This window comes from Elephantulus edwardii, unplaced genomic scaffold, assembly GCF_000299155.1.
Source record: "Elephantulus edwardii isolate Elephantulus edwardi_28Jun2011 unplaced genomic scaffold, EleEdw1.0 scaffold00296, whole genome shotgun sequence".
Taxonomy (NCBI): domain Eukaryota; kingdom Metazoa; phylum Chordata; class Mammalia; order Macroscelidea; family Macroscelididae; genus Elephantulus; species Elephantulus edwardii.
The window spans coordinates 2,039,453-2,056,169 of record NW_006400046.1 but is presented as its reverse complement, the minus strand read 5'-3'; the positions used below and the strand labels follow the sequence as shown (position 1 = coordinate 2,056,169).

General features: G+C 49.3%; 1 protein-coding gene across 1 annotated transcript in view; it reads right to left on the bottom strand.

Annotated features, from left to right (window-relative positions):
- CACNA1A (calcium channel, voltage-dependent, P/Q type, alpha 1A subunit) overlaps positions 1–16,717 on the bottom strand; it is a gene marked incomplete at its 5' end in the record, with an annotated part of 317,117 nt that overhangs the window by 67,796 nt on the left and 232,604 nt on the right. Inside the window, 3 exons of the mRNA XM_006900825.1 lie at positions 3,058–3,157; positions 12,660–12,766; positions 13,343–13,402. Coding sequence (XP_006900887.1) covers positions 3,058–3,157; positions 12,660–12,766; positions 13,343–13,402 — 267 coding nt within the window. The remainder of the gene's footprint in view (positions 1–3,057; positions 3,158–12,659; positions 12,767–13,342; positions 13,403–16,717) is intronic.

The window sequence follows — 16,717 nt, the reverse complement described above, 5'->3', positions numbered from 1 at the left end:
GCTATGCAACAGAGAGTTGGACAAAGTAGGGATGATAGAAAGAGAATTGATGCTTTTGAGCTGTGGTGCTGGAGAAGAGTGTTGAATATACCATGGACTATTAGAAGAACAAACAGGTTTGTCCTGGAGAGGGTGAAGCCAGAATGCTCCTTAGAGTCAAGGATTCTGAAGCTTCATCTGACATACTCTGGGCATGTTGCAAGGAGGGACTGGTCCTTGGAGAGGGACATCATGCTTGGGAGAGTGGAGGGACGGCACGAAGACCCTCGATGAGATGGATCGATTCTGTGAGTTGAGTGGTGGGAATGAATGTATTTGAGACAGCGAGGTTGGCACGGGATAGAACAGCATTTAGGGCTCTTGTACATAGGGTCACTATGAGTCGCAAACGACTCTATGGCACATAACCACAACAACAACATTGTGAAGCATGGGAAACCCAGACCCCTAAGCTCTGCTCATGTAGGATCTCTACAGAGACTAACAGGCAGTTGTTCCAAATGAAACGCAGGATACTGTGAATCAGGAAAGGTGTGTGTCAAGTCTGTCTTCCTTTATCACAATTTATCAAATCTGCATTTGGAGAAAACGGACTTTATGAGAAGACACAGCATCAGAATTAGAAGACTCATTAACGAGCTTCAGCACACAGAGGGTACAGAGGCGTGTTGAAAGTGAAGCCGACTTGAAGCACTGACTCCTGAATCTCAAAGACTGCCGCCTTCGGTTTGGATTGTACTTAAAAGAAAAGTCCTCACGATATCATGGTAAATGGAGAAAAGATTAAAGTTCTCGATGATTTCACATTGCTTGGATAGACAATCGATGCTCATGGAAGCAGCACTCAAGAAATCAAATGACATTTTGCTAAATGTTTACTGAGTTGACTGCAAATCACAGCAACCTTATGTATCCTACATACCAAAGAACGCAACCCCGCCTCACCCTGTCCCGTCCTTACAGACTTTGCTGTGCGCAAACCCACTGCTTCTGGCACTGCACCAACCCATCTTGTTGAGAATTCTCTCTTTCACTGACCATCTACTTCTTATTTCTTTCTGTCTTTTTTATTTAAATTTTTTTATTTTATTATTTTTTTGTGTGTACTGTCAAATCAGATCTGACTAGTACAGGAGGAGATTGCCCCTCATTCTTCAGCAGAGCATCTGGTGGATTTGAACCGTGCACCTCTGGGATTGCAGTGCAACTTCTTGTCATGAGGCTACTAGAGCTCACCGACCATTTACTTTTCTAAGCATGATGATTTTTCCAAGGATTGGTCCCTCCTTGTACATAATATGCCCAAAGTATATGAAATGAAGTCTCCCCATTTTTGTCTCTAAGGAGTGCTCTGGCTTCCTATTTTGTCTTCTAAGATTAAAAAAAAATGTTTTTTCACCAATCCACGGTATAGTCAATATTCTCCACCAACACTATAATTCAGACATCAATTTTATGGTCTTCCTTACTTATAGTTCAACCTTCACATGTAAATGAAAACAGCATGACTTGGGTGAGATGCACCTTAGTCTTTAAAGTGACATGCTTGCTCTTTAGCAGTCTAATGATGTTTTGGCAGCCAATTTCCCCAATGCAATAGGTCTTTTGATTTCTTGGCTGCTGCTTTCACAGAGGTTGAACTTAGGTCACTGTGAGGTGCTGTCCAGTCTACTACAACTGAGAGGGACTCTGAACAGCAGATCTGAATCCTGCCTTATCCTCTTCTGTGCTCACAATCTCTGACACGCTTGAGCTCATGTGCAGTCACTGTGTCAATTCAACTCACTGAGGGTCATCTGCTCTTTCACTGACCCTCTACTATCCCTGTTGACCCTTCTGATAACATATCCAAAGTATGTGAGAGAAAGGTGATGGTTTACCCGAGTAATATGAAATCACTGATGCAGACCATTGGGAAAATCTGCTGTAAAAGACATCTTGAAAAAGAAAAAAAAAGGCAAAGATGTAATTTTGAAGACTAAGGTGTCCCTGACTCAAGCAAATTTCAAATTTCCTAATGTATGTGAAAGCGGGATAATAAGGAATACTGAAGAACCGATGCCTTCAAGTTACGGTGTTAACAAAGAATACTGAGTGTATTATGGACTACCAGAAAAATGAACAGCTCTATCGTGGAAGAAGTACACTCGGAAAGCTTGTCAGAGGCAAGGCTGGTGAGACTCTAACACACTTTGGACATATTATCAGGAGAGACCGTACTTAGAGAAGAATATCACGTTTGGTAGAGGGTCAGTGGAAGACCCTCCGTGAGACAGATGGGTGGTGGCTGCCACAGTGGGCTGATGCATAGCAACGATCCTGAGGACAGTGGTACCAGGCCATGGGTTGCTATGAGTTGGAACGGATTTGTTAGCACCATACAACAGGATGATGTCTATGATGTTATTAGGAACACCCCTAAATCCAGCCTTTTTTGTAAGAGTGCTTGAGCAGTGACGCTCCCTGTTCAATTGCACACAGCAACCCTATATTGTCAGTAAATTACTTTAAAAATCAGCTTTTCTATCCATTACATTAGTGCCTGCTAGGGAAATGGTCTCCAGCTTCCTCCAGACATATGGTTTTGCAAATCATCAACAGCTGTGGGACCAATATAAGACAGCGCTTTCCACCCTGTGAGAGTGTGTGAAGACTTCAACACAGGAGCGACAGGATGACTTGCTGACTTAGCCCAAGCCTGCTGGAGGATGAGAAGTTGTCTGGACTGAAATATCATATTCTGTGGACTAAGTATTCAGCTGCAAGCAGCTTGGCCCACTGATCAGCAGTTTCTGCAAAACTGGCCTGCGTACCCAAAGTGATGTATGAGTCTTTGGAGGACCTTCCAGTAAATCACCAAACCCAAGAGACACAGAGGAACTGGGAAACGGAACCAAGGAGGAGCTGTTGATGCTAGAAATCATAGACTTAAACAGCAAGGTGCGCATCTGGGACTACACTGATTTCAGATTTACTATAACTGGCCAGCTACTAATCTTTGGCAGAATGAATTTTAAAAACAAACCCTGACCATACCACCATACCCCCAAGTCTCACCTTGAGCTTTGGCAACCGCTTGATGGTTTTAAGAGGTCGTAGCACCCGCAGGACTCGGAGAGATTTAATTGTGTTGATGTCTTTTCCTTTGCTATTGCCACTGTGGAGGGATGTTAGGGTGGAGAGAAGGGAAGAAAAGGAGCAAGGTTAGGTTTTATGCTGGGGGTCCTGCAGCTCCACGTGATCCTCCCCCTCCAAGGCTCAAGAGTCTGGGGTGTCTGGTATAGCCCTGAACTTCTCTCGAGAAGAGTGGTCCAGTCCACCTGCTAATTTTGGACTTGGGACTGAGCGAGCAGATGGCTTTTTGTGGTTCTAGTCTGTCTCAGGTTTTGCTGAAGGAGAGCTGGCAGGCACCGGCCTGGAACTGCAAGTGCCTCTCTGCCACCTGGCAGAGCCTGGGCAGCTGCAAAGAGCGGCTTTAAACCCAGGGAAAAGGCACTTACTGACCCTTCCCTATCCCCTACTATTTGGGTGTCCCCTTCATGCTGGTTTTGGGGGTGGTCCTTGCGGGATATGGCCCCTTCCAGGAGGATTCACGAACATGCTTTATTTAAAGTGTCCAATGAATCAAGATCTCTTTTCTCCACCATTCTCTGACCCCACAGGGGAGGAAAGAACTGTATCATCAAGGCTTCTGTTGAACCATTGCCTCATTCCTGAGGAGTCTTAGTCCATCTTTGCCAGGGAGCTACTTAACAGGCATTCGTTCAGGATCTGTCTGGCCTGCCTTGACTCAGTCCTCCCTGGGAGAAGGAGGGTTAGGGCATGGCAAACAATGTGCTATAGTTAATGAAATTCACCACTCACCCAGCTGCCCAAACCAGATAGTTTTGGTCAGTGCCCTGCCATACCCCTGATCATCTCAACCATCTGTCCATGGTCAGCATGTTCGCTCAACCCTCTACATCCATCTCCTGACTTCTTCCTTCTCCCTTTCTCTCTCCTGTATACAGTGGCCAAAGCCAGTGGCCAGCCACATCCTTACTTATCCCCCCGAGAGAATCTTAATTCCTACAAGAACAAGTTCAGTAGGCTCCTGGGGCTTGTCAGAATCGAGCCCAGCTTACCTTTCCATTCTCAATCAGCGCTCAACCCCAGCCCCAAGCCACACTCTTCTGTTTTTATCTACTTTGGCAGATATTGTTCCCACTGGCAGAAATGCCCAGCCCCTTTCATGCACAGAATTCCCAGAGTAAATGTCCCTTTATCCACTGTCTTCCCAACCTCCCAGTCCCTTGCCTCCCACCAGCCCTGACTGCTATCTGGAATCATCTTTTGCTTCTGTCTCCGGATTCCACTTTGGACAGAAAACTCCTCGAGGCCTTCATCTTTGCCATATCCCGCCAGTGTTCATTTCTCCTTTAATCTCGTTCCTTGTCTCACATATCGCTGGAGTCCTGCATGAGACAGTCTTTGGGGCTTTCCTAGCAGTGCTTCCCTATGGGTACCTCTGGGGTACAAGCTGCCCCAGAGACCAGAGACCCCCGCCCCGTGACACGTAGGTGAAAAAGCATTCTTCATGCCTTATGCTTTACACTATTCCCTTTTATTTTTCTTCTGAGGAATAAATAGGAGAAGCAGACTTGGCAGGGAAAAAAATGATATTTATATATAATGCACAGACATGATAAAGGATTCAGTGGTCTGAATATTAATTTAGAACTGGAGCCATCATTCTCTTATGCTTGTGCCTCCAAAGCAGACACAGAACCAAAGGAACTGGGTCATACCGGGAACAGGGAATTTCTTTTTCAAGCATCTTTTGGGTTTCTGCTTTGTCAGTGAGAGCCTTCAGTGGGTTTCGCCTTTAACGCCTCACTCAAACCTCAGTGCCAGCGAGTCAGAATCGACTCACAGCTCACCCTCCAGCAGATTTCCAAGGCTGTGAATCACACAGAGAAGGGACTGCCCATCTTTTGCCTTCAGGGTCACTGGTGGACCCAGATCTCTGAGTTAGTGCCCTACAGACTGTGCTACTTTCCCCTCCTTTTTCAGAAAGAGTCCAGTTTGAAGGTCGCTTCTGCTGTATTGTTCTCTGGCCTTCTGCGTCAGCTGACCAGTACTGGCTCTTTCCAAAAGGAAGTTTCCTTGCACAGAAGAAACTAAAATTTAATCCACATGTTGGTAGAAAACACATCAAGTAAGTGGCTACCTGGGTTGTATGTGGAACTGGGTAAGGTCTTGGGGTGCCAGGCAGCTTGTGTTACGGAACACAGCCTGGGCAGGGTGGCAGCATAGCCACTGACCTGAAAATGATTCTACGGTGTCAGAGGGTGGCTCCCCACCCTACAGAGGCTGAGAAAGAACCCTGTTGGCAGCGGCATTACAGAAAGCACAGACGTGCCCACAGGAGGTCACCAGATGTGAGTCCCCCTCTGCCGAGGGTGTGTGTACTCCTCCAGGCCTCCGTCCATACCCCTTTGACGGACACGTCTCAGCTGTTGGGATTTCTGGAGCCTGAGATATTTGTTCCTGAGAGCCGCCCTACCGGGGCTTGTCTGCCCTACTGACAACAGACCCAGAGGAGTTCGCTTCCTGCCCCTTCTCTCCTTTGCCAAGAACCTAGCTAAGGGAGGTAGGTAGGATCAAGACCCGCCTAGGGCTCTCCCTTCCTCAGGGAGCAGGTGGACGAGGCCCTGGTCACTTGGATCAACAGGACGGCGGCAGCAGAGACACAAGGCTGTGAAACAGGCCCAGCATCAACGTGTCTGTGCCAGGGCATAGCGAACGTGAAAATGACAGACAGAGAGAGAAAGAGAAAGAGACAGACTTTACCGTGTGCTGCTCCTGGGTGACGTGGCGTCGGAGGGAGAGACAGATCGTACGTAAGTGGCCTCAGAAGAAAGAACACAGAACACACGCAGACACGCACACCCCCTTCACCCCGTCTGCCCAGGCTCCGGAGGGGCCGCCTCAGGCCTGGGCTCTGGCCCACGTCCATCCTTCCACCTGGAGGCCCTCCCCCTGTAATCCCCCGCCCTCGGCAGGCCCTTGGCGCTGCCTGACAGCACCAAGAAAGCCAAGTCTCCAAGTAGCAGGGCAGCCAGAATGTTGTCATTTACCAAAAGGCAAGTCTGCCACTGAAGGTCACTGCCAAGAGCTGGAGGCCTCTTTCCTCCAGAGGTTGTGGTGCGAGGAAGTCAGAACACTGTGCGGGCTGGGAGCTGGGGGACCTGGGCTTGGATCTAAGCTCTGTTGCTTATTGCTCTCATCAGTAAAACAGGGCTGGGGGTTCTGAGGCTCAAGAAATGGTGGTTCTGGCTTTGACTCCCTCCATAAGTTTAAGGGAGGGGGTATGAAACCCAATTTAGGATGGAATTGGGTGGAAACTTCTAATAAAAACTGGAGAAAGCTCTTGGCACTTGGTGGCCCACCTCATCTCTGAGCTCACGCTTGGTCCTCATGGCCGGACATCAAGGAGGCTAGGAAGTCCATCAGCATGGTGGAAGGCCGGTCGCCAGGCAGGTGGTCAAGGCTCCTCACTGTTTGCACTGCCCCCTTTCCTGGCTGTTGTTTAGTCGACCATGACTCATAGAGCCCTACGAGTGAGGGATCTGAATGCTGTCCTATCCTGTGCCACCTGGAGCAGCTCTGACACGCTCGAGTCCACAGGTACTGTTAACTGTGCCAGTCTAACTCACTGAGGGTCTTCCCTTCCTCTGCTGACCCTTCCAAGCATGATGTCCTTTTCCAAAGACTGACCCTTCCCAGTTAGTGATACATTTTTAAGAGACACAACGGCTTTAAAACCAAACCTACTGCCATCAAGTTGATTCTAATAGGGACTCCAAAGGATGGAGTTGAAAGTTGAACTGCCCCATAGGGTTCCAAAGCTGTCATCTTTTCAGAAGCAGAGGGCTACATTTTTCTCCCAAAGGGAGGCTGCCCTCGGTGTCAACCTCTGACCTTTTGGACAGCTGCCGGGCATTTAACTGCTGTTATCACTAGGACTCCTTCCCACTGGCTAAAAATGTTCGCTTTGGGTCCCTTCTCTTGCTCCTTTGGTCAAGCATGCTCCTTTTCAAGCTAAGTGTATCTAGGACATATGCACAGGGGAACTGTGGAGAGGGTTAGCGACAGAGTCTAGGACCTTTAGCGGCCACAGGCTAATCTGCTGCCCGCGGGTGAAAAGCACTAGTCTTTCTGAACAGCACTGCATGTACCTGTGGCAAGGTGGCACAACTAAGCCCATTTCCTTTTTCTTTTTTTTTTTTTAAATGTTATTATTTTTGTGTGAGTATACCGTCAAATCAGATCTGACTGGTACAGGAGGAGACTGTCCCTCCTTCCCCAGCAGAGCACCTGGTGGATTTGAACCGTGCGCCTCTGGGATTGTAGTTGCAACTCCTTGCCACTCGGCCACCAGAGCTCTCCTAACTAAGCCCATTTTCCAGATGAGAGCACTAAGGACTCAGTGCAGGCAAGACATTTGCCCAAGGAGGCACAGCCAAGAAGGAGCAGTCCAAGATTCAAGCCCAGGGGTGGGTAGAACTTGTCCTCTAAGCTGTTTACATTTAATCAGACACATTAAAAAAAAGCAACCCTGCCTCTGGGGCAGGGACTCTTTTGAGGACAGCGGTACAAAGGGAGCAGCCCAAGAGCTCTTTCTGGCTCTGGGGCGATCTGGCGCCAGAGCACAGGCAAGGAGCAGCCTGGTCGAGGTGCGTGGCCAGCTGTGCTGGGCTGCCGTCCTGCTCCGGGGGGAGGCCTGGCAGCACCAGATGGACTCTTGGCAGTGAGGGCAGGATCATGATCTGCCAGCTGCTGAGAGATGTCAGTTGGCTGCCTGACGCATGGGCACGGAGCGTGATATCATGTACAATGGCTCATGAGATGATGTGTTGATGGTGGTTGCCATGGACACGGGACAGTCAAGTGGATGGAGCAGGACACACGTACAGATCCTCGGGGGCAGGGGAAGGTGCAAGAGGGGTGGAAACTGTCTGGAGAGCTTTGACGCCGCCCCCTGGAGAACCATACTCAAGGGGGAGCGAGAATCACAGCACCAGGGGTGGAATTCTTGCCTCCAGCCCTACAGGCCAGAACAGCAAGATTCCTTTTGACCAGGAAAGGAACGGCCTTGGATTCCAGTGGGGATCCAGAGCCCAGGTTCCAGGAAAAAGCCCCAAGTGCCCTGGATCACAGGGCCCTGCTGGCACGGCGGGGAATGCAGCCCCTCTGGCTCCACACTCTCATCTGGCTAACTTGCGAATGTCTCCGTGGCCAGGTCTGGAAGTCTGATGAACCCACCCAGTGCTGCACTCACTTCCTATCACAATCCTGCTGAACCTCAGTTTCCCCACCGGCAATATGGGGATAATAAGAGAGCTGGCCTTTTGAGACGGGAAGCTGTGGAGACTAATATATGGAGGCTGATTGTTCTGTTATCAAGTTAAAAATCTTCTGTTCTATCAGGGAAACCGAGAACAAAGAATAAATACAAGAGAACTGAACAGCTGAAGAGAAATCACAGACTGGTGGGAGCCTTTTCCTAGAACAGTAAGGCTAGCCGAGTACCTGTTGGGGTCCTCGGTCTTGTATGTGGATAGACAGGCACACAGGACAGAGCAAACTGAAAGACTGGAAAGGAAGGAAGTGAAGGACCCGGAGCTGGGCTTTTGGGCAGCCTGTTTCTACCATCAATCATCTAAAGGACCGTGAACTTAGAAGGGGAGAGACTTTCACAGGCAGGAGGTGTCAGGAATCTAGAGAAGGAGAAGTCATAAATTTTTTTAGAGGGAAATGGAGGAGGTTGAGGATTCCTTCTCTGGCTTCCTGGCATGCAGGAGTCGCTTGATCCAGGTGCGCTGCCAGCTACGCTTGGCCTCCAGCCTTTTACTTGGGGGAAGAGAAGCAGCACCAGATGGATTCTTAGCAGTGAGCTGGGGAGGGCATGACAGGTGTGTGCGTGGGAGTCTCAGGGTCTCCCTTCCTATCCTCTTGCCAGTTGCATAAAGATGTTCCTTAGCTAATCTTCTTTCTCAGCTCTGCTGAAACCTTGCGAGAGTCCTTGGACCAATGTGGAATTCACTGGCAAAATGTCACACCTCCTTCGGGCGCTTGGGGCAGGGGTGGGGTGGGTGGTCTCAAATTCGAGTCCTGCTCCTCTCCTTGCATGTTGTTGTTAGCTCTGGACTCGAGTTTGACCCACACTGACCCTGGGGAATGAGTGGCCCCCTCCTGGCTTTCACACTGTCTTTATGGGAGTAAAACACCAGGTCATTTCTCCCTCAGAGAGGCCAGCGGTTCAGTGCACTGACCACTCGGTTAGAAGTCAGTCCTTAACCACCATGACACCAGGACTCCCTTTTCCTAGTATCTGAATTAAAGTCATTCCAGACAGGGCTCTTCGGGAAACAGGTGGCTCCACGCTGCCCTGACTTCCAGCCTACAAGGCTGACTAGCAGGGAACACGTGCATTTCGGAAAGCTGTAGCCTTGTTTTTAATGCTCTCGTACAACTTCCTATTTAAAAAGAGAACTGAGGTATGTGAGAAATCAGCTCCCTGTGGCAGGGTCCTTCTTTCAACCAGCCCCTTGATAGAGATTGGATTTTTCTTTCTAGATTTATGTAAAATCTACTGCTATCGAGTCGATTCTGACTCAGAGAGACCCTCCATGGGTTTCCAACTCCAGAAACCGTAAGGAGAGGGGAGGCCTGTCCTTCTCCCGTGTAGTGGTCAATGGATTCGAACCAGTGAACTTTAGATTAGCAGCACAACATGGAATACACTAAGGCCCACCAAAGCTTAAAGCAGAACCTATTTGTTAACTCCAGAAAGCCTAGAAATGGAGTGATTTTAAAATCTTTCCTTTGAAGACATAAGGTCAAAGGTGAAAGGTTTGTTCTCTGGTCTTTCAAAGGCCACCCCCTCCCACACTGGAAGCCAAAGTGGAGCAGGAGGTAAGGCTGGGGCTGCCTGCCCTACAGCCCGAGGTTTTCTTCTCAGATGGGGGTTAGTCCACCATGCTATCCTCCCTACAACCACTGAGTGGGTTCATGCCAGGCAAACTCACTGCCCAGCGCCCAGCCGTTAACAACTGGGCGTTCACTCAGTGCCACCTCCTGGGCCCTGAGACACCTGCAGCTGCTGTGCAGACCCTGGGACAAAAGGCCCAAGGAAGGGAGAGAGCAGTCCCGTCGGCACCTCCCCCTCCCCCCGTGTCCTGGGCTCTGTCCAGATCTGAAGGCCACCCTGCCAGAACCCCCGGATGCCCATCTGCTCCAGGCCACACTGAGCCGGAAACCCAGGGCTCAGGTGAGGAAGGTGGTCAGGTTCTCTCTCCAAAGGCATAGGCTGGGGTATGGTGGGAAGGAAAGGAAGATGAAGGTGTGTGTGTGTGTGAAAGAGAGAGAGAGAGGGGATGCAGGGAAGGAGGAAGAAGGGAGGAGGAGGAGGAGATGAAGAAAAGAGGAGAGGCAGAGAGATAGAAGGACAGATAGAGAGGGGAGATAAAGATAAATCAAGAAGCATAGAGAGTGAAAAAGAGAAAGAAAAGCATGGGAGAGGGAGAAAGAGAGAGAGAGGAGAGAGAATATTATAGGAAAACAAAAAAAAAAGGAGGGGGGAGAGAGGAGACACGTTCAGAGAGAGACCATGAAAAATAGACATGGGGCATGAGGGGAGTCCTTGAATGGCTTCCCTGACTACAGAATGAAATAAAAATACTGAGGGAAGAAAGAAAGGGGAAAAGGAGAGTGAGATAAAGAGAGGGAGAGACAACAAACAGAGACAAACATCAGACAGAGGCTGTGGCCACAGAGGGAGAGAGAAACGAAGGACCACAGAGAATGACCAGGGGAAGGAGGAGGGGGAAAAGAGCAAAAGAGAGAGATGGAGGCAGAAACAGAAAGGAAGGTGGGAAAGGGGTGGGTGGGGGCAGAGAGAGAGTGAGAGAGACAGACAAACAGATATTGAGCAAGAGAAACATTGGAAGGTTATTTCCTCAGGAGACAGATTGACACACGGCCGACTTCTGGTATGTTCTAGTTAATGTTAATAGCTTGACCAGAATTTCAACTTTCTCAATGCCCAGCATGGTGCCCACCTACAACCTGCAGAAGCCACTCAAACAGCTGCTGGAGAGAAAGGGAGGGTTCTTTTCACTACACTGGCATATGACGTTGTTGTCAATTGCCTTCGAGTCAAGCATGACTCATAGCGGCCCTATGAACAAAAGGCCTGAAGCCCCTCTACAACTACAGACATTTATCAAAGTTCATAGAGTTTCCAGAGGCATGTGTTTAATCTTTACATCTTTGTGAGAAAGAAGACTAGGTTTAGGACTAGGTTGCAAATTTCAGCATGTTTTTATTTCCTGTGTCTTTGAGCTCCAATGAGGTGGATTTTAGTATTCATTTTTATTGGCTGTCACTGTCGTGTGAACTAACTACCTTTCAACAGCCTTTGCCCATTATTATGGAAGTTTAGCATTTTGTTGTTGATTTGTTGTTGCTTTTTATATATTAAGGCCATTAGCTCCTTGTCTTCATTGGGACAAACTCCTCTTTAATTTATATTTTACCTTGTTTGAATGCTTTACCTATAGAATATCCCAACTTCCTGACTTCCCCCCTCCTTAACACAGACTCTTCCATTTATTAAAAAATGAAAGAAAAGGAGGGGGTGGTGGGGACATACCAAAAAAGAGAAAAAGAACAGATACTGGAGAAGTAAAAGGTATAGATGGGGAAATCGGAACCCGTTTTCTGCCTCTCACTGTCCATCTCTTTCAGGCTCAAGGTTTCCAGAAATTCTAGAGAGTTCTTATTCTTCTGACACAAAATATCCTTATTATGATCCAAGGGAGGTGACCCAGAACAGCCCACTATGGCCCTTTAATTGGAAACAGGCCAGCACTGTGGCATTCTGACAAGCCAAGGCCTCATACTTTGGTCAAGGTGACCATTTAAAGACCCACCCAAACTGGATCTAAAGAGAGGATGCCCCTGATTTCTCACAAGAGCTGAGAGGGGACCACAACTTCCCTGACACCTTTCTTTGTGGGGATGGACCAATGTGGTGTTCAGTTTACGCAAAAGGATTTGTTTCTGAAATAGGGGCTTATGGGATCTCTTCCCCCTGCTCCAAATGTCTATGCTGGGGAACATAAGCTAAGTCTGCTGTAAGGTGTAGGGCCCAAGGCTGCCTTCCTGGAGTCGCCTCTGTGAAGGCGGAGCCCTGATGCCAGGGGCAGTGAGACGCACGGGGCACCAGGTATACAACTGTGGGGCTTCAGGCACAGGCTGGGGTAGGAAACCTCATGCACATTTGTTTCCTGATGGCTTTCCAGGGGGTCCCCAGGAGACAGTGGTTGGTGGGGGCCGCCGAGAGGAAGGGGATGAGATGTCGGCGAGTCTAGTCTACGAAGCTGCACAGCAAGAGGCCGGCGACGAGCTGGGGCCTGTTGCTGCAGGAGGAGGCAGAGGCCACCCTGCCCCTCCTCCCTCCACGCTGGCATCATGCAAAAAGCTCTTCCTGGTGGCATGCTGAGCCTCCCGCAGCCAGGAGCCACTGTCCCCTGATTCAAGGGAGATGTCCCAGGCTTTGACGGGGGTGGGGGGGACCCAGAGGCAAGTGGTGGCCTCATGAGGAGACTTACGTGAAGGCAAAGGCCACCAGGGCCCCACTGACCACAATGAAGTCGAGAATGTTCCAGAGGTCGCGGAAGTAGGCGCCCTGATGCAGGACCAGCCCCAGGTCGATCATCTGTGGCGGGAGAAGAGGGCACTCAGACCCCTCGGCCCACCCCACCGAGGTGCACCTGTCCTGGTCCTCAAGTCCTCATCTGGTCCCGCCCTTACCTGTTCCCATCTGGTTCAGTACCCAGCCAGTTCCTTCTAAAACCGCTAGGGGCGCCCGTGAGCACGTGAGTCAGGTTAATTCCCTCCAGGGCTCCCAGTAAAACATCAGGTCAAAAGTTTGGGTCCTCCCAGAGGACACGGTCCTGTACAACCTTCTCCCTGGATGTACTTCCGCCTGCTCACCCCACTCCAGCCATATGGGCCTCATTCTTTTTAGCCAGTTGCAACTTCCTGGCCCCTGCAAGGCACACAAGAACTGCCCTACAGGATTTTCAAGTCTCCCACAGAGTAGATGGTAGGGTCAAAGTGTCAACCTTTTTGGCTAACTCGGTTAGCAGCCAATGTTCAAGCAGGTGTACCACCAGGGCTCCTGCCCCCTCAAGCACGTCGGACATTTGTAATCTCCAGGAGAGCTCTCTGCATCAGGCTGCCTTCGAGTGTTCAGAAGCTCAGCTCTTACCTCCATCACACGGTCACTCACCTTGATCACCATCTCAAATGTGAAGACGCCCGTAAAAACGTAGTCAAAATAGCGCAGCACCTATGAGGGGAGAAAAACAAGGGGGTGCCAGAGCTGCTGTGAACCCAGGGTCACTGGGGTGTGAGACCTCTGGCAAGGTCCCTAAGAGCAGGTGGTCCATCAGAAGAGGTAACAGGACTGCCAGGTAAGATGCTGGGTGTTCACTCCCACCCAGTCTGAGAGACACTTGATGTTGTGATTAGGGCTGTCCAGCAGATGGCAGCAAAGTTTTACAAAAAATCACCATCAGGACAGTTTGCCTTTTTCCATAGGATCAAAGTTGTGCTCTCAGAAAAGTTTGGGGTGACCATATCTCTTTTGGTAATGAGTGTGGCCCCCAGATACTCTGACTTGCTGGATCTTCTGGGTAAGACATCGTTGCTATTTTCTGTCTCCCAAACATGGTCAAACCTGCTATCAGGGTCTTCTTTAAAGTGCTAGAGCAAGGATGTCACTTTAAAGACTAAGGTGCACACACTCCACGCTATGGTATTTGTCCTTGCTTCATATGCATGTGCAGGTTGGACTATGAATACTAAAGAACAAAGAATTGATGGCTTTAAGTTGTGACGTTGGAAATGAGAACTGACTATCCCATTGTTATGTTATTATGTGCTCTCAAGTTGGAACTGACTCACAGCTTCCCTCCTGAGGATTTTCAGAGGCTGTAATTCGCCCGGGAGATGAAGGTCCATCATTCTCCTGCAAATATCCTATGGACCACCAAAAGAATAAACAAATCTATCTAAGTGCAAACAGGGTGCTTTTTAGAGGCAAGGAACAATGAAACTTTGCCTGATATACTTTGGGCATGTTGCCAGAAGGGGCCAGCATTTGGAGAAGGACATCATGTCTGGTGACGCAGAGGGTGGGTGTAAGAGAGGAAGACCCTCAGTGAGGCGGGCTGACACAGTGACAACAACAATGGGTTCAGGGACAGTTGAGATTGGGAGGATGGCACAGGATGTAGCAGGGATGCAGTTAGTTGTACATAAAATCGCTATGCATCAGAGTTGGCTGAACAGCACCTAACAACAAGAACAAAACACGAGCAGCCCCGGTGCTAGGCACTGAGGACAACTTCATCCCCTTCCCTGTATTGGTAAGTGCTCTCTGGGGTACATGGACTCTCCCTCCACCTGCCTCACCTGAAACTAGGGCAAGGTCACGTCTGTCTGGACGAGCAACAACCTCTGACTTAGCTCCTCTGTTGATTATGTTTCTGGTGTGACCAGATCTTGCTAGCACAGAACCCAGTTCCTGGTAACTGCAGGAGGTTGACTCTATTAGACGCTCATTTGAGATGTACTGGAGGACAAATAATGAGCTTGGCAGCCAGAGGGCACCAGTGAGTACCCGTGCCAGGGCATCCCCTTCCTCTGCTCGGAGCCTTCTGTGGTTCCTTCTACTCTCTGAGCAAAGGCTAAAGTCTTTGCTGTGTCCCACAAGGCTCTGAACACTTCACCAACATCTCCTTGTCCTCATTCTTCCACCACCCCCTGCTCCAACCCACCCCAGGGCCTTTGCACAGGCCGTTCCCTTTGCTTGGAACATTCTACTCTAGGACTTCCCCTTCCCATGAGGTGGTGTGTTTTTTTGTTGCTGTTTTGTTTGTTTTAAACTTTATTTTCAATGGCCTGGCTTGGTCACCACTTGCTCAGCAGTGTCTTTCCAACGCCCCATTTACATTCTTGCCTCATGACACTTGTGACTCTCCTTACCAAGTCTGTTCTCAGCCTAGCCCCAGCATGTACGGCACACTCTCTGTCACATTTGTTTACAGTCTCACGGTCTGCGTCTCCCTCAGTGGGGTGTGTCGAATGACCCACGTCCAGCGTTGTGCTGGCCTCTGCAGGAGCCAGCCTCTGATCGGTGTGGTCACAACTCATGTCCTCATTCTCGGTGCTTGATTGAAAATGAGAGCGTTAGCGGCTGGTAGGGCTGGCATCCTGGGGAAGGTGAGTGCTGGGTGGAAGGACCCGGGCAGCTGAGGAGCTGATGCTGAGAGAGCAGAGCAGTTTAGGAACCCTGCAGCGTGGGCACAGCACAGCCAATGGGAGGAGGGAATGCTTAAATCCGACTCCTCAATGCTGAGATCAGCGCCTGGCCCGTTGTTGTTAGGTGCCCTCAAGTCACCTGCGACTTATGGTGACCCCCTTGCACAATAGCTCTGAACCCTGTTCTATCCTGAGCCAATCTCACTGTCTGTGACACACCTATTCCTATTACCCCATTACTGTATCAATCCATCTCATCCAGGATCTTCCTCTACCGCATTGTCCCTCTTCCCATCAAGCATGATATCCTTCTCCATGGACCAATCCTTCCTGGCCATATGCCCAAAGTATGTGAGAGGGAGCCTCAAAATCCTTGCCTCCAAGGAGCAGCTTGGTTTCACCTTCTCCAGGACAGAACGGTTTCTTCTCTTGGCAGTCCATTTAATAAGCAACTACTAATTATCTGGTATGCATCAGAAAGCTGGACAATGACTAAGGATGATAGAAGAAGAATTGATGCCTTTGAGTTGTGGTGTTGGAGAAGAGTATTGAATATGCCATGGACTGCTAGGAAAACAGACCACTTTTGTCTTGGAGAGGGTGAAACCAGGTTGCTCCTTGGAGGCAAAGATTCTGAGGCTTCATCTGACATACACTGGACATGTTGCAAGGAGGGACAAATCCCTGGAGCAGGATATCATGCTTGGAAGGGTGGACAGACAGCAAAAGAGAGGAAGACCCCGGATGAGATGGACTGACTCAGTGACTAGGGTAATAGAGATAGGTGTGTCAGAGACAGTGAGGTTGGCTCAGGATAGAGCAGGGTTCAGAGCTGTTGTATACAGAGTTGCTATGAGTCACAAGCAACTTGACGGCACATAACAACAACAACAACAGCTAGTATCTTGATTTTGGACTTCCAGTCTCCCAAATGGTAAGAGAATAAATTTCTCTTTCTAAAAGACACCAAGACACCATCCTTATAATACCTTGGATACAGCAGCACTAGATAACCAAGATAAACCACAACAAAACCGGAAACACTGTCCTTTAGTGAAATTGTTAGGTATCATGGAGTTGACTATGACTCATAGTGACCTTATCAGCTACAGACTGGACCTCTGCTCTATGCTGCACCCTCCCCACCATCTCTGTCCTGCTCAAGCTCACTGTGGCGGTTTCTGAGTTAATCCCTCACCCGAAGGGCTTCCTGTCTTTTGCCGATCCTCTATCTTTCCCAGAACGATGTCTCTCTCCAAGGACAGGCCCCTCTTGATAACATGCCCAAAGTAAGAAAGACAAAATGTCACCATCCTCTCCTTTAAGGAAGACTCCGGTT